Raw genomic sequence first — 23,578 nt, forward strand, 5'->3', positions numbered from 1 at the left:
TCGGATCTTAGAACTATTGGGAAGGAAAAGAAAGGCCGAATTTACAAAAAGTTATTAGACCAATATTGACATACGCGGCAGAAACAGGACCTGACACAGAGGTAACAAAAAAATTTCTAGAAGTAGCAGAAATAAAAACCCTTAAGGTACGATTCCGACAATGACTGCAGACGGCAACTGCAAACGGCAGTGACAGTTGTCACCATGACAGACATATTTACTTTGCACTATTAATTTGTATAATGATTAGTAACGGACGTTCTGTCGGAAAGCAGTTGCAGTCAGATGTCGGAATCAGTCTCATACAAATTAATAGTGCAAAGTAGTGACGTCTGTCACGGCGACAACTGCAACTGACGTCTGCAAGCGGCAGTTAGAGTTGTCACTATGACGACGTCATTACATTGCACAATTAATTTGTATATTTATTAGCAACTGACGTTCTGCCGGGCAGCAGTTACTTATCATTATACAAATTAATACCTAGTGCAAAGAAATGACGTCATCATGGCGACAACTCTAACTCCCGCCTGTAGACGGTAGTTACAGTTGTTACCATGACATACGTATTTACTTTGCACTATTAATTTGTATAATTATTAGCAACTGACGTTCTGCCGGACAGCAATTGCAGTTATATGTCGGAATCGATCTCATACAAATTAATAGTGCAAAGTAGTGCCGTCTGTCACGGCGACAACTGCAACTGACGTCTGCAGTCGTCGGAATCGTACCTTTAGTAAATATCTACATCAACAACGAACTAAAGAAAAGATGAAACGTTATATATTTCTTATATACTTTCGATTTCGCTGTATTTTTCATTCACCAGCTAAATATGTCAATTTATTGAACTGTATGACTATGTATAACGATCAGTTCTAGTATTTCGTCTACAAAGGTGCCAAGGACCTGAGATTCTACTTACAATTCAAATTAGTACTGCCTGTTGCAGATACTTTCTTCTTTTATTGTGTAAAAAAAAATGAAACTACATAGTAAATATCCCACAATTTTTATTTATTTTAAATTTCATATACTTATATTACATTATAAAAGTGGGGAACTATTATATTTGAAAATAAGTAACCATTACACTGAAGGAAAAGGCACGTATATAAACAAATAACCGAACATTGGATAAAACAATTTATGGCAGTGAGAACCCAACATGTTGAATATCTTTGGTGGTGTATACTCCAGTGAAATAAGGCAAAAATGTACCATGTTCGGGATACTTGACTAGCCAGGTTGCAAATGAGTTTTTCGGATACCTACTACATACCTAATACATTATAAATACAAAAATTCCCGTCACAGTTCGGACGAGAATTTTAGTTATTAACAAATAAGGTTCAAAAATGGCAGTTTTTTCGTTTAAATCGCTACAGGTAAAACTAGGGTAATTCAACATCTTATATGGAGTATTCATCTTTTAGTAGATGAGCAAATATTTAAAATGCCAGTTTTTGAATTTTGGTCCTATCATTTGTGCTACGGAAATGGCAAAATAAGACTAAAATTTCGAAAATCAAAAACTTACTACATATAACTTTTGCGAAAATGAACTTAAGAAGACTTTGATATTGCATGAAAAGTTGAGTCAAACAGTACATTTATAATGCACAAAAAATTTCAAGATGATTCGTCAATTAGTTTAAATTTTATTCAATTTGTTTATCCCACGGAGCTTTTTTTAAAAGGTTATTGCTCAGATGTATGTATTTTTTAATGCTACATCATATAAAATTAATGTGGACAATTTTGTCCAAAAAAAAATAAAAAAAAGTATGTGTGTGTGTGTACTTTGTACACACGTAAGAAGTTATACTTCTATTATATAATTTAAAAGAAATAAAAATATACTTAACAGTTTATTTGTATTTTATTTAAATATTAAACTAACTTTCTTACCTACCACTTTTAAATTTTTTTTATTAAAACGATACCAAAAATTAAAAAAAAAAAGAATATGAATCGTCCGGGATTTAAACCCGGGACCTCTAGATCTCCGGTCATACGCTCTATCACTGAGCTATATTCCCTTTGCTTTGACAGGTTACAAGATTTCTCATACATACTGACAAATTTAATAGACCAAGTGAAGTATACAAAACTACTTTAAATTTACTTACTATTATTATAAAATATCTTATTCCCGAGGAAGACAAATCCAAAGACACAAAAATTATAATAAATTAATACATTTACTAAAAACACTAATATATCCTTTTAATGACTTATTTGCGCTGACAGCGCTGATAATACATACATGTCTTGAAAGATTAGCAACGAACTACATACTGTCTGTGTGCGCATGCGCCCGGCATTATAAAATTTCACTCTCGATCGTAAAGAAGTATAACTTCAAAAATGTCAAAGAGGCCCCTTTATAACTTATGGGTATGAAAAATAAATTAAAACCTATTCTCAGTCCTACAGGATATACGTGTAAAATTTCATAAAAATTGGACAAGCCGTTTCGGAGAAGTGTGTTAATTAACACGGTTACAGGAGAATTTTAATGTTGTTCTGAAGCTATTACCTTGTGGCATTTTTGCAATTAACTAGTTTTGATGGGAAATAAGCCACAATTTTACTAAAAACAATTTTTTATTAATGTTTTGGCGCCCAAAATTATTGAGACCTATTCTATCTAAAACTAAACCTAACAGTGAACAAGAAAGAACAAATAATTGTATTTATAACATACTTTGTGAATGCTAACAAGTTTATTTAGGTGAAACATCAAGACCATTAAACGTTAGAATAAGTGAACATCAGTCTTATATTAAAAATAGAGAATTTGATAGATCTCAAATATGTCAACACGCATGGGATAATGAACATAGAGTTCAGTGGAGAGATTCAAGTATAGTTCTGAAAGAAGACAGTAAAAAGAGAAAAATCAAAGAAGCGGCTTTAATTATGCTAAATGAAACCAATTATGTTGCAAATTCCTCGGTAGAATGCAGTAGGGTGTGGACAATAAAAGAGGAAGTCAATAGAGAGAAAATACCAGGATTAGTAAGTCAATAACATATCGAGTTAGTACATATTTTATATTTTAGTTGTTCTTTATATATATCTATGTATTATTAATATTATTTATAATTTAAAATAACATATCTACATATTAAGGTCAGAATTTGGTATTAGTTTTGAGAGTAAACTAAAGTAAGACTTAATACTTCTGATGTTGGGATAGTATCACGAGGTTTTTTCCTGGTTTTCCCTCATGATTTACTAGGGAATCTGTAGAGCGAGAATTTTACTGTTACCATTGCATGTGGTTGTCGGACGGATATTCTTGAGTTGGGGTTGATTTCGTGTAATCGAATGAACTATCTTTCAGTAAAGTCGTCCCAGGAACGCAACTCATAAATATTAACAATATCATTTTAAAAGTCTTCTACTTTAAAATGTATAATATATGTCTGAATTGCCGATATAAATGAGTCAGATTAAATAAATTATTAGAAGAATTTTGTTACTAAGCAACAACATTTTTGTTTAATTCATTAATATTTTTTGTATTTTGACAACGACACCCGACTTGGGCGTCGAAACGTTAATAAAATCATTGTTTTAGTAAAAGTGTGGCTTATTTCCCATCAAAACTAGTTAAGGAGAATTTTATGTATATAGAAGTAACTGTGAATTAAATAAGAAAAGTTGTTAACTTTACCCGTAGCGTAGTTAACATAGGAGAAACGTTTTTTTAATTCTTGTAAAAATACCAACTTTCCAAATCCCGAAGTAGATTTAGTCCACAGTCAATATTAACAAAGTTATTCAAATTATTTATAATCCAAAAATAACTCTACTTTAGTAAAATGTTTTCAGAATGGTAACAATGACTTTTTATTAATTTCTTTAAATACTTTGAAATTGTAAGTATTCTTCTTTCATGTGGTTTCCACAGAATTGCTATATCATTATTTTCTGAGCAGTAACATTGCAAAAAATAAATTAATTTTTTGGGTATATAATAAATAAATAAATTGAATAAAATTTTAGTAGTATTTTATAATTTCCGAAGCAACAAATAATCGGACCAAATTTCAAAAACCGTCATTTTAAACCTTTGTTCGCCTACTAAAAGATGAATACCCCAAATAAGATATTTAATTACCCTATTTTTACCTGTAGTGATTTAAACGAAAAAAACTGCCATTTTTGAACCTTATTTGTAAATAACTAAAATTCTCGTCCGAAGTGTGATGGGCATTTTTGTATTTATAATGTATTAGGTATATAGTACCCAAAAAAACCCATTTGCAACCTGGCTGGTCAAGTGTCCCGACAAAATCCTTATTTCTCTGGACTAGTAATAATTAGTAGAAATGAAATTAAAAACTAAAAGCAATAATGCACGATGGCAATTATTTTAAAATGAATTAAAATACTGAAATATAAATAAAATTGTACTCATTAGTAAAAGAAATTATTCTGTAAGTCCTTCTTTTTTGAACCTCGCCAGTTCTCGTAGAAGCTCCTAGAAATAAAAAAAATGTATATATCAGTTAAGAGACGTCAATAAAATCATTGCTAATAATAGTCCATTCACTCACGGTAAAATATTGCAAAACCTCCAAATTTTAAACAACCACTTGGATTGACATGAAATTTGGCATACAAGCAACATGTTAAAAAAAAAGTGATATTGTTCCGATGTGTGATTTTTCCCTGGGGGGTGAGCTTTACTCCTTCTTAAGGGTGAAAATACAAAAGATAAAAATAAATTCTGAATTGGATAACTGACAATTAATTCTAAACAACATTTATTCCATAGGGTTTTTTCACGAAGTCAATACTTTTTGAGTTATTTGCGAGTGAATACGTCCACTTTTCAACAAAAAAACTGTTCAAAACTACTATGAGTTTTTAGACAGTTTTTCGCAAATTACTCAAAAATTAAATATTTTATCCCAAGAAATATTCTTAGCAAAAATAGAGCTTATAAAAAAGTGAAAAAAATGGTGTATAAAGCGTGTCTATTACTTAAGTTGGAAACATATGGGAAACTTTTTTATTATTAATTTTACGAAAAAAAGTTATTCTTCATAAAAAGTTCTGCATGCTCTAAAACCTAAGATTCAATCATCAGATATCAAATTTTATCAATATTATACGAGGTACGTCAAAAAATATGAATTTCGTTCAAGAGTAAAGTACCTTTATTTCTCTGAATATCGAAAATTCTTATTATGAAAAGTTGATTTGAATTAAAAACTAAGATGAAATATGCAATTACATGCTTCTAATTGAAAAAAAAAATATTTTCCAAATTTTTCTGGATACTTAACTGCGTTTTTATTTATTACACATAACTCTTCTATTATTACTTTTACGAAAAAAAGTTATTGTTCATAAAAAGATCAGCATGGTCTAAAGTCTAAGATACAACCATGATATATCAACTTTTATTAATTTTATACGGGGTGTGTCAAAAAATATGAATTTCGCTCAGGAATATAGTACCTTTATATTTCACAATATTTCAATTAGAAGGATGTAATTCCATATTGAAACATAGTTTCTAATTCTAAACAACTTTTTGTAATAACAATTTTCAATATTGTGAAAAATAAAGGTACTTTACTCTTGAGTGAAATTCATATTTTTTGACATACCTCGTATAAAATGAATAAAATGTGATATCTGATGGTTGCATCCTCGGTCTTAGGATATACAGAGCTTTTTATAAAGAATACCTTTTTTTCGTAAAAGTAATAATAAAAGAGTTATCATGTGTAATAAATAAAAACGAAGTATCCAGAAAAATTTGGAAAATATTTTTTTTTCAATTAGAAGCTTGTAATTGCATATTTTATCTTAGTTTTTAATTCCAATCAACTTTTCATAATAAGAATTTTCGATATTCAGAGAAATAAAGGTACTTTACTCTTGAACGAAATTCACATTTTTTGACATACCTCGTATAATATTGATAAAATTTTATATCTGATGATTGAATCATAGGTTCTAGAGTATGCAGAACTTTTTATGAAAAATAAGTTTTTTTCGTAAAATTATTAACCCTCCGTTACACGCGTCTTCTATTCGGACGTGGTTGCACGCGTATGAGCGTCGCCCTCACCTACATAAGTTCGACTTATTTCGAAGAAGAATGAATGTCAACATGTATAAATATAAAATGGGTTGTACTCACATATTATAGAAAGTCTCGTATACCAACTTTTTTTATTAATTTAACAAAACAAAAGTAAAAATAATATACATAGATCAAAAGCAAGTTTTCTTAATTTTCAATTTCAGCAAGCCACTGAAGAAATTAACGTTCTTTACGCGAATTAATTTTACTAAAAATACAAATTAAAATTAACAACTGTTCTGAAGTTATTTCTTTGTGGTATTTATGTAATTAACTATTAATATTTTTTATTTTGATAACGACGTCCGAGGTGGAATTCGAAACGTCAATAAAATCAATTTTTCAAGTTAAATTGTGGCTTATTTCCCAATTAGAATAGGTAAATTTAAAAATGGGTTCTTAACCAGTGGCGCACCTAGAATTTTCCTCTGGGGGGAGGGGGGTTTAGTTTGGGCACCGAAAGTTTTTTGTATTATTTGTGAAAGACAAGTTACATTTTCCTACTTTCTTTTATATATATTTCTATATACTCTGGGTGGGCTTTTAACCCCTAAACCCCTCACTCGGTATGCCACTGTTCCTAACCTAATCCAAACTATAATATTTTAATTAAACCTACCTAAATATTAAATAAAAACCTAAAAGTTTCTTTGAGATAACAGAAACGTGATTTCACCGTGATTGCACGCGCAGTGAGGAATTCCCTCACTTGAAGAGGGATGTCTCTTCTTTCAACTATCACACAGCATACTGACCGCCAGAAATATTCTACAACTTTTTCATACCCTCTCATGAACCATGCTAAAGGCATTCCTGGGTGCTTAAGGTTATCGTATTAGTTTACACAATTTCATTGGTTATAAACAAATATGGTGAGGGATTCCCTCATAGCGCGTGTAATGGCGGGTTAATAAAAAAGTTTCCCATATGTTTCCAACTTAAGTAGACACGCTGTGTATAAAGTCTGTAGACCCAGTCGAAGCAGAGTTGTAGCTAATGAAAAGTAGGTTCTTATTCGTCAAATTCCAAATCGAATATTTCAACGTGAAATAACCAAAAAATTAAGCGCTTTTTGGAGAAAACTATTACAACTTTTTTAACCCGCGAGCAGTCGCGCCGCTAGAAAAAATCTATTTAACATCTTATCCTTTTTCGCGATAATTTGATAAAAATTTTGCAATTGATATAATTCAGGAATTTTTGAAACCTATCAGGTGTTGTAAAGGACGATGGCAGGAATAACTTATACTAAAATGTAACCAAAAATTTCAGGAACTTTTTTATTTATGACGTTTTTCATTTGTTAAATTTGCAATTTTTAAAGATTTTTAATTTTGCAGCTTAGGATATTCATTTTAGAGAAAAACATTTAAATAGAAAATTGTAGTGAATTAAAAAAATTACAATTTGAGCTATAACAAGTTTAATTTTGTTAATAAGTTATTGCAAAACAGCCTGCGAAAGGTCCAAAATGTTCGTTTTTTGCAATTGCATTATTTATTGTACAAATAACTTTTTATTTATTTTTTTAAGGCTTTAAAATGAAGATCCTTCACTACCAAACATAAAAAAATTATATAGCCCGATTCGTAAACTTGTTGCTTAGATATTATAACTTGTTTATCCCAAGGAGTCAAATATCGAAGGCTATAACTTTTTGAAAAAAAAAAGCGTAGAGTTAATCCAAGATCCACTCTCCTTCTAAAGACTTATATTTTCATATTCTGATGTAAATAAATGCGTAAAACATTTTTCAACCTCTCCGGTTTGAAAATAAGGGGGCAAATTTCGTTATAAACATTTAGAACTGAAGCCGCCCCTGTACATTCTACGAGTTTCTTACTTGCAGAGTATTGTTGTTGAATACAAAATAAAGATTCAAAACAAAATAAAAATGTTCTACGACCAACTGAAGCCAAGATAATTGCTTTTGTTTTCTTAAATCGTAGTGACTTTATTTATAGCAATTAAGAAATTATTTCACAGTCATCAACTAAAGAAAGACTTATATTATCTTAAAATAAAAATTATTTTAAACGAAAATTACATTTAATTATTAAAAATGATTTTTAAATTGTAGTGGAGATTTATTTTTCTGTGCGAATGTGATTTATTGTGTCGGTTACCCTTAGCAACGGTTATCAACTTATAGTACATTGAATCACGGTTTTTGCTCCAAATTTTAAAGCACCGCTTGGATTGACTTGAAATTTGTCAAACACATAGGTAACATGTCAAAGAATAAAAACTATATTGGGCCTCTGTGTGCATTTGCCCTGGGGTTGACCTTCACCCCTTAGAATGGATGAAAAAATATACCTTCAAAATAAGTTAGGAAATGGATAAAACGTCTAATTCTAAGCAACTTTTGTTCTACAACATTTTCTCATTCAGTTAATACTTTTCGAGTTATTTCCGAGTAAATACGTTTATTTTTCAACAAGAAAAAACCCGTTTTTAGGCGGTTTTTGGCAAATAACTCAAAAAGTAAGTATTTTGGTAAATGGTGTATGTATGAACTGACTAGACCCAGCAGAAGCAAAGTTCTAGCTAGTGAAAAATAGGTTCATATCCGTCAAATTTCAAAGTGAAATACCCAAAAAATGATGCACTTTTTGAAGAACACTCATTACAACTTTTTTAAAGAATTTAAAAAATGCGTACCTGTTTTTTGAAAAAAGTTTGTAACATCAATAGTAAGCAAGTTACGCTCAAAACAAAGTTGGTCTGTTTTTTTTTGGTCAAAAAAACTCGGGAAAGTCACCTTTTAATTAGCATCAAAAATGAAATTAATCCTTTTTACTTCATAAGTTGTTTAACTCGTGTATGTGTCGTTTATGTCTGCAAGTTTCATTGGTTCAAAGTGCTTATTTTTGAAGGGACTGTAATTGAAAGGACTTGAACTAGTTAATAATCACGAGTGTACGCAAATTTAGAACGGCCATATCTTAACAAATTGTTGCCTTACAAAAAAAACAAAATATCCAAAATACTCAGAATAGCAAAAACTACATCTTTTTACTCTTTGTGATTTTTGGTCACACTAATAAATTTTAAGTTATTTTGAAAAAAAAAAACCGTTTTTTCAAAATTAAAAATTAAAGCAGATTTGCTTTAAAACCATTTTTTTTAATAAGCCCTTTGAACCGATGATACTAATAGATCATATTAATAATACATGAGCAAAGTAATTTGTGAAGCGGTAACGATTAATTTGATTTAAGATAGTAATTAGAGGGTGACCTTCCCAAGTTTTTTTAATAAAAAAAAAGAGATCAACTTTATTTTGAGCGTAACTTGCTTACTTTTGATACTAGAAACTTTTTTAAAAAACAAAAAATATTTTGTTAAAAACTTTAAAAAAGTTCTAATGAGTGTTCTCCAAAAAATGCATCATTTTTTGGTTATTTCACTTTGAAATATTCACTTTGAAATTTGATGGTTATGAACCTATTTTTCATTAGCTAGAACTTTGCTTCTGCTGGGTCTAGTGAGTTCATGCATACACCAGTTTTTTTTTAATTTTTAATGGGCTATATTTGTTTTAAGAATATTTTTTTCAATAAAGTACTTACTTTTTAAGTTATTTGCCAAAAACCGCTTAAAAACGTGTTTTTTTCTTGTTGAAAATGGACGTATTTACTCGGAAATAACTCGAAAAGTATTACCTCAATGAGAAAATGTTGTAGAACAAAAGTTGCTTAGAATTAGACGTTTTATCTATTTACTAACTTATTTTAAACGTATATTTTCTCACATCTTTTAGGGGGTAAACGTCACCCCCAGGGCAAAAGCACACAGAGGCCGAATACCATTTTTATTATTTGACATGTTATCTATGTGTTTGCCAAATTTCAAGTCAATCCAACCGGTGCTTTAAAATTTGGAGCAAAAACCGTGATTCAAGGTACTATAAGTTGCTAACCGTTGCTAAGGGCAACCGACACAATAAATCACTTTCGTAGAGAATAATAAATCTCCACTACACTTTAAAAATCATTTTTAATAATTAAATGTAATTTTCGTTTAAAATAATTTTTATTTTCAGATAATACTAAAGCCTTTCTTTAGTCAATGACTGTGAAATAATTTCTTAATTGTTATTAATAAAATAACTACGATTTAAGAAAACAAAAACAATAATCTCGGTTTCAGTTGGTCGTAGAAAATTTTTATTTTGTTTTGAATCTTTATTTCATCTTTAGCAACAATAATCTGCAAGTTAGAAACTCATATGTACAGGGGCGGCTTCAGTTCTAAATGTTTATAACAAAATTTGCCCCCTTATTTTCAAACCCGAAATAAAAGGTTGAAAAATGTTTTAGGCATTTATTTACATCGGAATACGATGTAAATAAATGATTTTTGATAAATGAAAATGACTCTCTACGATTTTTTTTTTCAAAAAGTTATAGCCTTCGGCATTTGACCCCTTGGGATAAACAAGATATAATATCTAAGCAACAAGTTTACCAATCGGGCTCTATAAATTTTTTTTATGTTTGGTATTGAAGGATCTTTATTTTAAAGCCTTAAAAAATACATAAAAGTTATTTTTACAATAAATAATGCAATTGCAAAAAACACCCATTTTGGACCTTTCGCAGGCTGTTTTGCAATAACGTATTAACAAAATTAAACTTGTTATAGCTTAAAAAAAAGAGTACAGTTTTTTTAGACTGATTGCACAGTAAACAAACAATGAAAAAAGGTATAGCTTAAATTTTAGGTTTTTTAATTCACTACAATTTTCTATTTAAAAGTTTTTCTCTAAAATAAATATCCTAAGCTGCAAAATTAAAATTCTTTAAAAATTGCAAATTTAACAAATGAAAAACGTCATAAATAAAAAAGCTCCTGAAATTTTTGGTTACAGTTTAGTACAAGTTATTCTTGCCATCGTCCTTTACAACACCTGATAGGTTTCTAAAATTCCTGAATTATATCCTGAAATCGACCTATTTTTCACCCACAGCTTGGACTATAGGTATTTTTTTCTTCTTCTTCTACTTTTTGTGGAATTTATGGCTTTGGGGAGAGCCAATTAACTTTAATAATTGTTAGAAATAATATTTCTAAAATAGCAAGTAAATAAAAATACATACTATAAAATAAAAATTTGTTGTAAATTCGTATTTAAATTCGTATTGTGAGATAAAATCTAACACGCGACTGTTCACGTTACAGAAGTGAGCGCGACTGCTCCCGGGTTAAAGTGTTTAAAAAAGCGTTATTTTTGTTTTTTATAAACGTTTCTAACATCAAAAGTAATGTTGGTCCCTTTTGTTTTGTAAAAAAAAAAATCGTGAAAATAGCCCCTAAATTAGCATCCCAAATGAAATTAATCGTTACCGCTTCACAAGTTACTTTAATTGTATTGTTTATATGATATGTAAGTTTCATCGGTTTAAACTGCTTATTTTTGAAAAGGCTGTAGTTAAAAGGGCTTGAACGAGTCAGTAATCACGAGTGTGCGCAAATTTTGAACAGCCATATCTTAACCCAATTTTGTCTTACAGTAATTTTTATACTCCTTGAGATTTTTGGTGTCACTAATAATTTTTAAGTTATTTAGAAAAAAAAAGAATTTTTAATTTTGAAATATTTGATGTGGAATTTGACGAACTATACCCTATTCCACGAATATACATACGACTCTCTTGGATTATCTCGACAACGAATATTTTGCTGTGTAAAATAAGAAGAATGGAAGTAAATTGAAAATGACATTGCTGTTTATTGGAATAATTATTAGAGCCATTTACTTTCGTACTTCCTATGTTGTACGCTAAAATATTCGTTGTCGCGATAATCCAAGAGAGTCGTATATTCGTGGAATGGCCCATACTACTTTTCATTAACTACACCTCTGCTTCTATTAGATCTACAAACTTCATATATACACCATTTTTTTCACTTTTTTATAAGCTACATTTTTGCTAAGAATATTTTCGATAAAATACTTACTTTTTGAGTTATTTGCGAAAAACCGTCTAAAAACGTTTTTTTTTTGTTGAAAAATGAACATTTTCATTCGTAAATAATTCGAAAACTATTGACTTGTGACATAGTGTATAGAGTGAAAAAACTCTATACAAAAGTCATTTAGAATTAGGCAATTTATCCAATTCCGGACTTATTTTGAACGTTTGTTTTTTCACTCACGAGAAGGGGCGAAACTCACCCCCAGGGCAAAAGCAGACATCGGCACAATAACACTTTTTTCTTTGACATGTTAGCTATGTGTATGCCAAATTTAATGTCAATCTAAGCGACTCTTTAAAATTCGGATGTTTTGCAATATTTTACTGTGAGTGAATGGACTAGAACGGGGTGAGATGTTATACAACTATTTGAACAAAAATTTATTTTATCAATACTTTCTTTAAAAAATTTAAACAACATAATAAAATTCTCTATTTTTCCACTAAGAAATCTAATGTCTATTGTGTTTCTGATCTAAATGAGTCACACAATACCAGGTGTCCACTTATATTTTCCCCATTTTAACTGCCTATAACTTTTAAACGGCTCAAGATAGAAATATGCGGTTTTCGCTGAAATGTTTTATTTTAGTAAAAGTTTTGTCTGAATGGATTGAATTTTTTATATCGCTTTCAAATACGAAAAAAAAATGGCGGATTTTTTAAAAAAACGTTGTTGACTTTTTTTTTAATGGAACACCCAGTATATTTTTTTGTAAATTGAAAGAAAGGTTATTCACCTATCCAGCGATATAAAGTTTTCCAAATCGGTTGTCAAATCACTGAGTAATTAATTTTTAAAATGAGAGGTGCAACGTGGATATCACATACCTAAATAACATAACTATGCAAGATGATATTATGTTATGTGATTTACACATTGCATCTCTCATTTTAAAAGTTAATTGCTCAGTCATTTGACAACCGATTTTAAAAAAATTATATCGCTGGATAGGTAAGTGACCGTTTTTTCAAGTTACAAAAAATATACTGGGTGTTTTAATAAAAAAAGTCAACAACGTTTTTTTTCAAAAATCCGCCATTTTTTATTTAAAAGCGATAAAAAAATGGTCATTTACCTAAAAACTTGAAAAAACGGCCATTTACCTATCCAGCGATATAAAATTGTTGCACCTCTCATTTTAAAAATTAATTAATAACTGATTTGACAACCGATTTTGAAAAACTTTATATCGCTGGATACCTGAATGACCTTTCTTTCAATTTACAAAAAAATATATACTGGGTGTTCCATTAAAAAAAAAGTCAACAACGTTTTTTTTTAAATCCGCCATTTTTTTCGTATTTGAAAGCGATATAAAAAATTCAATCCATTCAGACAAAACTTTTACTAAAATAAAATATTTCAGCGAAAACCGTATATTTCTATCTTGAGCCGTTTAGAAGTTATAGGCAGTTAAAATGGGGGAAAATATAAGTGGACACCCGGTATTGTATTATCACAGCAAATAATATGTTACTCACCTTTGGTAACGTAGTCCTTATGGGCGTCCTCGAAAACTTTTTTACTACCCTGCTCAGTTGATTGTAAAGATCAAGAAGAGAAAGTAACGATAAGCCGTCTGTTATTTTCACTGCCATATCTAAAGTTTTTTCTAATTCCGTATGGGAAATTTCTATTGATTTGCTATTAGATGTACTGCAACCTACTACAAAAAAAATGATAGATAAGCATTTTGTTACTGTATTATTAAATGAAAACTATTACCTGATTCATTCAATGCTTCATCTACATCATCAAAATCTAATGGGTTGTCTAATAATTCGGAAGGGCTTAAGATATCACTCAGTCTTCTCTTTGGGGATCTGCAAATAGATATAAAAATAAAGTTTGGTTCAATTATACCTACTTTGGTAAATTAGATTAGGGAAACTGTTTGAAACTAAGAACCTAAGCAAGAAACAGTATAAAAGTAGAAAATAGTAACGTTGCTAATACAGCGTGTCGCATTTAAGATTAAGATTAAGATTTCGGCTATCAAAATAAAGATCTGAAATTTTGCACAGTCATACAAGTTGACGGATCACATTTTTTAATGAAATACCAAGTGCCTTAGCTTTTATGAAATACATTTTAACGAACTTTCTTGTTTTTTTTTTTCAATAATCATCTTCAACTGGAGACTGTAGATATGAAAACATGCTTCGAAGGAACGTCTTTTTATTTTCTAATACCGTACTCTCTGGTGTCAGTTTGACTATATCAGTTTGTCTAAGTTCAGCTAGAATTTTCCCTTTATTTAAGACGTTAACCTGTAATTATTCTCAGAGATTATAAAACTTAGTGTTTATCTTAACAAGTGCAGGATTCGCTGCTTCGATCAGTATAGATGTAGCGTTCCTGCTATTTAGCTTTGTAATGTTAATGTGCTCATTTGCTGCTCGTTTTAGGTCCCAAAATGCATAACGTGTCATGTCAACAATATTAAAAGGTGAAGAATATCTTGCGGACTTAACTAATTACATGGAGATCTGAAGGCACATAAGCTTAAGTTTACTAGCTCGCGTTTTTCAATAAATACAAAGTCTCGGTCACAGGACATAAAGATGTGACTGCTTACAAGAAACTTTTGTTCAATAGTAAGAAAAATCTTGTAAGCTACCAAAAAGTCAATGTACACGCAGTTGTCACACTATATCACCAAGTGCTTTTTAAGAGTCAGACCGCGATAAACAAACTGGAGAAGACATGAAGCAGTTTCGTTGGGCCTGCGAGAAGGCACTCCCTCATGCCACATACACATAAAATCCCTGGCCAAATTATTACACGCATTATAAGATTTTATAAAAAATGTTTTTTTTTTGAGGTGATACTAAATAGGGTTTTGTATGTACTAGACACAATGTATATTGTTTGGTTGTCCTATATTTTATCGACAATATATCGAAATAACGACAATTAAATGTTAATATTTTGTTGAGCTGCCTTTAGCCGCCATTAGAGCTTTAATTCTGGGCAGCCTACTATCAATGCAAACCTGTACTGTCTCCTGCGCAGAATTAAAGCTCTAATAGTGGCTAAAGGTGGCTCAACAAAATATTAACATTTAATTGTCGTTATTTCTGTTTTCTTTCAAGAGTCAATAAATACATATTAGTTCATTAGTAATGATGTTTTATTTGTGATAAAATATAGACAATTAAATGGACAACCAAACAACATATTTTATATTGTATCTTGTACATACACAAAATCTATTTGGTATCACCTCACAATTAACATTTTTTATAAAACCTTACAGTGTGTCTAATTGGCCAGGAACTGTTTAGGTTTCATTCGTGTCATAACACGACCTGCTAGAGATCCATAAATAAACAACACTTATGGTTCCCGATGGTATCTTGCTTTAATAACGCTCTAGCATTCTTGTCATTATGGTAATGAAGCTCTAGTAGAGTTGTGACAGATGCAAGTTTGTCACCTGTACTGCATGTATCAACTCGTTGTCCATGCAGAAACAGGCTAGGAAAATCCTTGATGAATACAGAAATATAAAACTTATAAACTGTTGAATCAGGTGGATCTACAAAAAGGCTTTGAACAATCTGTGAATGCTCAAATCAGGGCTAATGTACTCCTTTGTATATTTAGCTCTAGAATATTGACCAACATCCCTTGGGATAATATATATTTATGTGGTTTTTTACTATTAAACGATCAGATTCAGAAAACATTGCATTCAGAAAACATCAGCATACCTTAATGTTGTTCTGAAGCTATTTTCTTGTGGCATTTTTACAATTTTAATTATTTAGAATGGGAAATAAGCCACAATATTATTAAAAAATGATTTTTATTAACGTTTCGACGCCCAAATCGGGTGCCGTTGTCAAAATACAAAATACTATTAATATAAATAAAATGTTGTTGCTTAGTAAAAAAATTCTTCTAATAATTTATTTAATTTGACTCATTTATATCGGCAATTCAGATACATATGATACATTTTAAAGTAGAAGACTTTAAAATGATATTGCCAATATTTATGAGTTGCGTTCCTGGGACGACTTTACTGAAAGATAGTTCATTCGATTACATGAAATCAACCCCAACTCAAGAATATCCGTCACAAAAAAAAAAAAAAAATCATAGCATGTGATCTGCCTTTAAAAAGACAACCACATGCAACGGTGACATTAAAATTCTCGCGTTAGAGATCTCATAGTAAATCACGAGGGAAAACCAGGGAAAACCAGGAAAAACCTCGTGATACTATCCCGACATCGTAAGTATTTGGTCTTACATTTAATTTATTCTCAAAATTAATACCAAATTCTGACTTTACTATAATTTTGTTTAAATTATAAATAATATCAATAATACATGGGTATATAAGTAATACTAAAATATAAAATATGTTCTAACTCGACTATTGATTTACTAATTGTGGTATTTTCTTTCTATTGACTTCCTCTTTCAGTATGGGTATCCACATCCTACTGCATTCCACCGAGGAATTTGCGACACAATTGGTTTCGTTTAGCATAATTAGAGCCGCTTCTTTGATTTTTCTCTTTTTATTATCTGTTTCTTTCAGGACTATACTTGAATCTCTCCATTGAACTCTATGTTCATTATCCCATGCATGTTGACATATTTGAGATCTATCAAATTCTCTATTTTTAATATAAGATTGATGTTCACTTATTCTAACGTTTAATGGTCTTGATGTTTCACCTATATAAAACTGTTCGCATTCACAAGGTATTTTATAAATACAATTCTTTGTCCTTTCTTGTTCATTGTTAGGTTTAGTTTTAGATAGAATAGATCTCAATGTATTGGTTGTTTTGAATGTTGTTGAAATGTTGAATTTATTTCCTATTGTTTTAAGTTTCTCGGATAGTCCTTTTATGTATGGTATTGATATTTTCCTCGTATTATTTCTTGTGAATGTTGTAGGATCCCGTTCTATGTTGTTCTGTTCCATTCGATCCAATCTTGACAATTCCTTATTTATAAACGATAAAGGATAATCATTTTTTAATAAAACAGATGTTAAGAATTGTTTTTCTTCTAAAAAGGAATTTTCGTTAGAACAAGTAATTTTGGCTCTATCATATAAGGATTTTATGATTCCCTTTTTAACGTTGATGTTGTGATTTGATTTGTAATTGAGATATCTGTTGGTGTGTGTTGGTTTTCTATACACTTGAGTCTCATATCCAGTATCCTTCTTTAAGACTAAATTTATAAATAAGGAATAAATTTAAATTTATAAAATAAATTTAAGTTTATAAATAAGGAATTGTCAAGATTGGATCGAATGGAACAGAACAACATAGAACGGGATCCTACAACATTCACAAGAAATAATACGAGGAAAATATCAATACCATACATAAAAGGACTATCCGAGAAACTTAAAACAATAGGAAATAAATTCAACATTTCAACAACATTCAAAACAACCAATACATTGAGATCTATTCTATCTAAAACTAAACCTAACAATGAACAAGAAAGGACAAAGAATTGTATTTATAAAATACCTTGTGAATGCGAACAGTTTTATATAGGTGAAACATCAAGACCATTAAACGTTAGAATAAGTGAACATCAATCTTATATTAAAAATAGAGAATTTGATAGATCTCAAATATGTCAACATGCATGGGATAATGAACATAGAGTTCAATGGAGAGATTCAAGTATAGTCCTGAAAGAAACAGATAGTAAAAAGAGAAAAATCAAAGAAGCGGCTCTAATTATGCTAAACGAAACCAATTGTGTCGCAAATTCCTCGGTGGAATGCAGTAGGATGTGGATACCCATACTGAAAGAGGAAGTCAATAGAAAGAAAATACCACAATTAGTAAATCAATAGTCGAGTTAGTACATATTTTATATTTTAGTATTACTTATATACCCATGTATTATTGATATTATTTATAATTTAAACAAAATTATAGTAAAGTCAGAATTTGGTATTAATTTTGAGAATAAATTAAATGTAAGACCAAATACTTACGATGTCGGGATAGTATCACGAGGTTTTTCCTGGTTTTCCCTCGTGATTTACTATGAGATCTCTAACGCGAGAATTTTAATGTCACCGTTGCAAGTGGTTGTCTTTTTAAAGGCAGATCACATGCTATGATTTTTTTTTTTGTGACGGATATTCTTGAGTTGGGGTTGATTTCATGTAATCGAATGAACTATCTTTCAGTAAAGTCGTCCCAGGAACGCAACTCATAAATATTGGCAATATCATTTTAAAGTCTTCTACTTTAAAATGTATCATATGTATCTGAATTGCCGATATAAATGAGTCAAATTAAATAAATTATTAGAAGAATTTTTTTACTAAGCAACAACATTTTATTTATATTAATAGTATTTTGTATTTTGACAACGGCACCCGATTTGGGCGTCGAAACGTTAATAAAAATCATTTTTTAATAATATTGTGGCTTATTTCCCATTCTAAATAATTAAAATCAGCATACCTGGTACATTTATCAGTATAACGTTTCACCCAACTTTTTCTTCTCGGCAATCACACGCAATCTCTAATTTTGATGCTGGCACTTAGAAACTATGTTAGGATGACAAGCTGAAACCTTTCTACAGTTGAGTCCGCGAGTCTTTACCCGTGCGCCATTAATACCTGGCGAGATAAAACACATACTTTTTATCTAGCACCATTCTCTTCCACGCATGACACTAATGACAAACCAGGTGCCGCCTATTATTAAGTAAAAACACATGGTATTTTTATTTTTATGAACGATCTAGACTCAGTGCATCGAAAACAGATAAGTACAAAGAAAGACGATTGGGGATGTTTTCACATTTTAAGTACAATTTCTGACGTTTTGGTTTGTTTACTTTTGTGGCTGTCTGACTAATTTTATATTGGAGTTTTATGGAAATTTTATGATAAGTTTATGTTATTTTACGATAAATTTTGACAACGTACAAATAACCTCATTCAGCCGTGTGATGGATGACCGAAGGTATCGTTAACGTACAGTTATCCTATAGTTGTTATAATTCTCGAATTGGTGTGATGTCATATTTAACTTAAATACTTGCGTTATTTCTTGACAGTTCTTGAGTTATCTGATATATCAACTGTTACTTTATAACGCGACGTTAAACCTCAAGTTATGAGATAACTCTGTAGTTATGTAAGGTTAGGTTCATCTTTTGACTTGTTTTTAGACAGAAATCAAGTGAATTTAGAAGCTAATAATTTAATAATTAAAAATAGAAGGGTAATACAATTTTAAAAATTATACAAAAATCAAATCGAGAGATATAAGTTGAAATTTTATTTTAAGTACCTACTGAGCTTTCTATCTAGTTACCAGATGATATTTTATAAATCCCCCACTTAGAAACTGAAATTCCCTCAAATTGAAGCTCATATAACTACCCCCAATTAAAATTTTTGCCGCATTTTAATAAATTAGTAGTCAAATGAAGAGAACAGTAAACCAAAATTATACTACTTATCAACGAGGGCCCTGGAAATAATTCATAATTCATATAATATACAGTTCTATGTACATTCGCAAATTTAATTTACCATGACCCCTTAAAATCCTCCATAATTTTCCGCCCGAAAAAAATCCCACTACAATTTCTGCTTAGAAAAATTTTAATAGACTCTTTCAAATTACCCCAAAATTGTGGGAAATCACACCAATCTGGCAACCCTGTTTCTATCTACCGTTTGAAACACCACCGAACCTAAACAGCTGTTTGCTGTTCGGTCATGGGCGGTGGCAGACGACGTGCTTTACTTTTACGGTCATCTACCCATCTTGTAGCATGTTCCGAACAATCTCTCGCTCTCACTCCAACTTGTACTATTTCTACAGAAGATTCTCTTTGTTACTTCAAGCTTTGTTCCTCAAATGCTATTTCTAATATAACGTTGAAGAAATAACTATCTCATAACGGTGACGCATACATCACACCGAGTTTTACCAAAATAGTTATGGGATCGTTATTCCTGAGAGTTATCTTAACTTTAACTCAAACGTTAAAGATAACTTCGGTCATCCATCACACGGCTGATTGTTGACACAGTTAAGGATTGCTTGTGTTTAATGTTCCGCCAAAGTGAATAAAATAACAAAAAGAAAATATGTTATCGAATTTTTTTTTAAATTGTTTATTTATTTATTAATCAATGATAATAAAAGATAATCTCTCGCATTGCGAGAGACGTCGCTGGATTGCGTCTCAAAAGGTGGAATCATCGCATCGCGATGGTTTCCCTAAAACATGCCGGATTGTTAATATTTGTTTCAGAGTTGTGACTGCATAGCTTCACTGAAGATGCATGGGATGCTGAAATAGACTATATGGAGATGGTGGTCCAACTCTGAATCAATAAAAAACAAAAACTGCCTTTATCTTTATCTATCTTTTTTTGATAATTAAAGAATGTATTAAGCTACTTCAAATGTAGCTGTAATTATGCACCAAAATTTTAAAGCAAAACTTAAAGGGCCTAGCCGGGTAAAATGATGAAAAGTCCCCTTAACTCAATTCGAATTCCATATAGGTCACCGTTTATCTTACCATATATAGTGAAACTAACTTTCTGAAATTTTTAGCCCCCTAGGTGGTCATGTGACCAACCTAGAGCCTAATTAGGGTTTTTATGCTCTTATTTTTTATCTCAGCCGCATCGAGAACTAGCGAAAAACTCGAAATAAAAAAGTTGTAAGCTTTAAAAAGTTCTGTCCAAAATTTTTTTTTAATTTTTGGTGGGAAATTTAAATTTTAGAACGATTTTCAAATTTTAAATGAGTATAAAAAAATAACTAAGACATTCGTTTTCACGAAAAAAATATATAACGTGTATTTTTGCACAATGTTTCACCCTGAATTTTTTGAAATTTTTAAAAGTGGTGAAACGCACCTTTAAAAATGAAAAAACCGCATTTTTTTCGGTTTTTTTTTTTCGTTTTTTGATACAATTTCATACATATTTTTCAAAAAAGGTAACACCGTCACTAGAATAGGTAAAAAACTGAAAAATAATTGGGGTTTGCTTAATAAAAAAATTTTGTGACGCCATACATTTTCAAGATACAGGGCGTTGAAGAAAACAAAATTTTTACACATTTTTTACGATTTTGCCGAAACTACTGGCAACATTGTAATAAAACTTGGCGGGTTTTAAGAGGTAGTTATTGTGCATGTTTTGACATACAATTAAGGATTTGATATTCATCATTGGCGCGCATAGGGGTAATGGTCTGAACTTTTCAAAGAAAAAAGATAGTAAGTACGCCACTGACATATTTCAAATTAACAATCGTTTTTGAACTCCTCGTTCAATTTGTGACAAAAAATCTATCTTCCTATTTTTTCATAACACATATATTTTTATTCAAAAAATAAAACATCTTAACCCTTACAAAGTATTCGAATTAGTTTTTATAATGGATGTATAGTCCCTTTCATGACCATTTTTCAGTGCGTAACAGTTTTTCGATTTCTCTCTAACGCATTAAATTGTATGTGACAGAAAAAAAGGCACGTCGGTGATTACTAGCGTTACCAGGTGTCCCGATTTGCGCGGGACGTCCCGATTTTCAGGGGTCTGTGGATGCGTACCGATTTGTACCTGATCGGGACACGAAATGTCCCGATTTTCATCCACGAAAAACCAATTTCAGGAGGACTTGGAGTGAATTTTACAACTATGTTATAAAATCAAGGCACTCCTACAAGCGGCAACATCGAATGAAAAATATAATTTTAATAAAAAATAAATAATTTACTTAGTCACACCTTGTAGTCCGGTAAATGAACGGGAAATACGGCGATACTGTGTAATTTTCAGGATCCACTCCGAATTGCATGAAAATTTGGACGGCATGTGCCGTTGGTTGCTTTTAGTCGGGGGGTGACAGTCACCCCTAGTTTTGGGTAAAAACCGCACGTTTAAAATAAGTCCGAAGATGGATAAATTGACTAATTCTAATCAATTTTAGTTCTATAGAATTTTAACTTAGTTAATACTTTTCGAGTTATTTACGATTGAAAATGTTTATTTTTCGACAAAAAACCACGTTTTCAGGTGATTTTCACAAATAACTCAAAAAGTAAGTATTTGATCGAAAAAAGTATTCTTAGCAAAAATGTAGCATAATATAAAAAATGAAAAAAGTTGTGAACTCGTAAAGTCTATAGACCCAGCAAAAGCAAAGTTGTAGCTCATGAAAAATACGTTCTTATTCGTCAAATTCCAAATAAAATATTTCAACGTGAAATAACCAAGAAATGAAGCACTTTTCGGGAAAAACCAATTAAAACTTTTTTAATAAAGCTTTATTTTTATGTTTTAAAAAAGTTTCTAGCATCAAAACTAAGCGAGTTATGCTCAAAATCAAGCTGATTCCTTTTTTTTTGGTAAAAAAATCGTGAAAATCCCCCTCTACTTAGCGCCCCAAATGAAATTAATCGTTACCGCTTTACAAACAATTTACTTTATTTATGTATTTTTTACATGATTGAAAGGGACTAAACGAGTCACTAATCACGAGTGTATGCAAAATATGAACAGCCATATTTTAACCAATTTTGGTCTTACAGAAAAACAAAATGGATCTATCATATTTATTATAAAAGCAAAACCTACCTACTTTTTACTCCTTAAGCTTTTTAGTATCCCTAATACTTTTTAAGTTATTTTGAAAAAAGGGCATATTCCAATATTCTAGGAAAATTTCTTTTTACCATAAAACCAATTGTTTTCAAAATTAAGCACTCCCAACCGGTAAACCTTACAGATCGTATAAACAATACACATATAAAGTAAATGGTAAAACGGTAACGATTAATTTTATTTACGGTGCGAAATAGGGGGAGATTTTCACGATTTTTTTTACCAATAAAAGGGGCCAACTTTATTTTAAGCGTAACTCGCTTAGTTTTAATGCTAGAGACTTTTATATTAAACAAAATCAAAGATTTTTTTAAACACTTGAAAAATTTTTAAAAGGTTTTGCCCAAAAATTGCTTAATTTTTTGGTTATTTCAAATTGAAAAATTCGATTTGGAATTTGACGAATAAGAACGCATTTTTGATGAGCTACAACTTTGCTTTTACTGGTTTTATAGACTTTCTGAACATACATTTTGTTTTTGCTTTTTTAAAAGCTACATTTTTGCTAAGAATATTTTTTTCGATAAAATTACTCGAAAAGAACTGACTTAGTTTAAAATAGAACAAAAGTTTTTTAGAGTTAGTCAGTTGATCAATTTTGGGACTAACTTTAAACGCGCGTTTTTTATTCCCGAGAAGGGGTAACTGTAAGTGTCACCCCCAAGTAAAAGCAACCAACGGTACAAGTTCAACTTTGAAGTAGACAGTAAGTAGAACCTAAAACCAGATTTTCATGCAATTCGGAGTTGACTCTGAAAATTACACTCCAAAACGTTCATTACTGGGGTTGTTTATTTGTCCCGATCTACAACCCTGAA

The 23,578-nt window shown here is 30.6% G+C and overlaps 1 protein-coding gene across 5 annotated transcripts in view; it reads right to left on the reverse strand.

Annotated features, from left to right (window-relative positions):
- Positions 1-999: 999 nt before the first annotated feature.
- Positions 1,000-23,578, reverse strand: part of LOC126880481 (ATPase family AAA domain-containing protein 2-like) — a 168,646-nt gene continuing 146,067 nt past the window's right edge. For 4 of the 5 annotated variants that reach the window (XM_050644341.1, XM_050644345.1, XM_050644344.1 and 1 more), the window contains 3 exons: positions 13,832-13,929; positions 13,588-13,772; positions 1,000-4,498 (listed from right to left, as the gene is read on the reverse strand). In XM_050644341.1, coding sequence (XP_050500298.1) covers positions 4,448-4,498; positions 13,588-13,772; positions 13,832-13,929 — 334 coding nt within the window. In that variant the 3' untranslated portion in view covers positions 1,000-4,447. The remainder of the gene's footprint in view (positions 4,499-13,587; positions 13,773-13,831; positions 13,930-23,578) is intronic. The other variant, XM_050644343.1, reaches the window with a different exon arrangement.

Source organism: Diabrotica virgifera, chromosome 2, assembly GCF_917563875.1.
Source record: "Diabrotica virgifera virgifera chromosome 2, PGI_DIABVI_V3a".
Taxonomy (NCBI): domain Eukaryota; kingdom Metazoa; phylum Arthropoda; class Insecta; order Coleoptera; family Chrysomelidae; genus Diabrotica; species Diabrotica virgifera.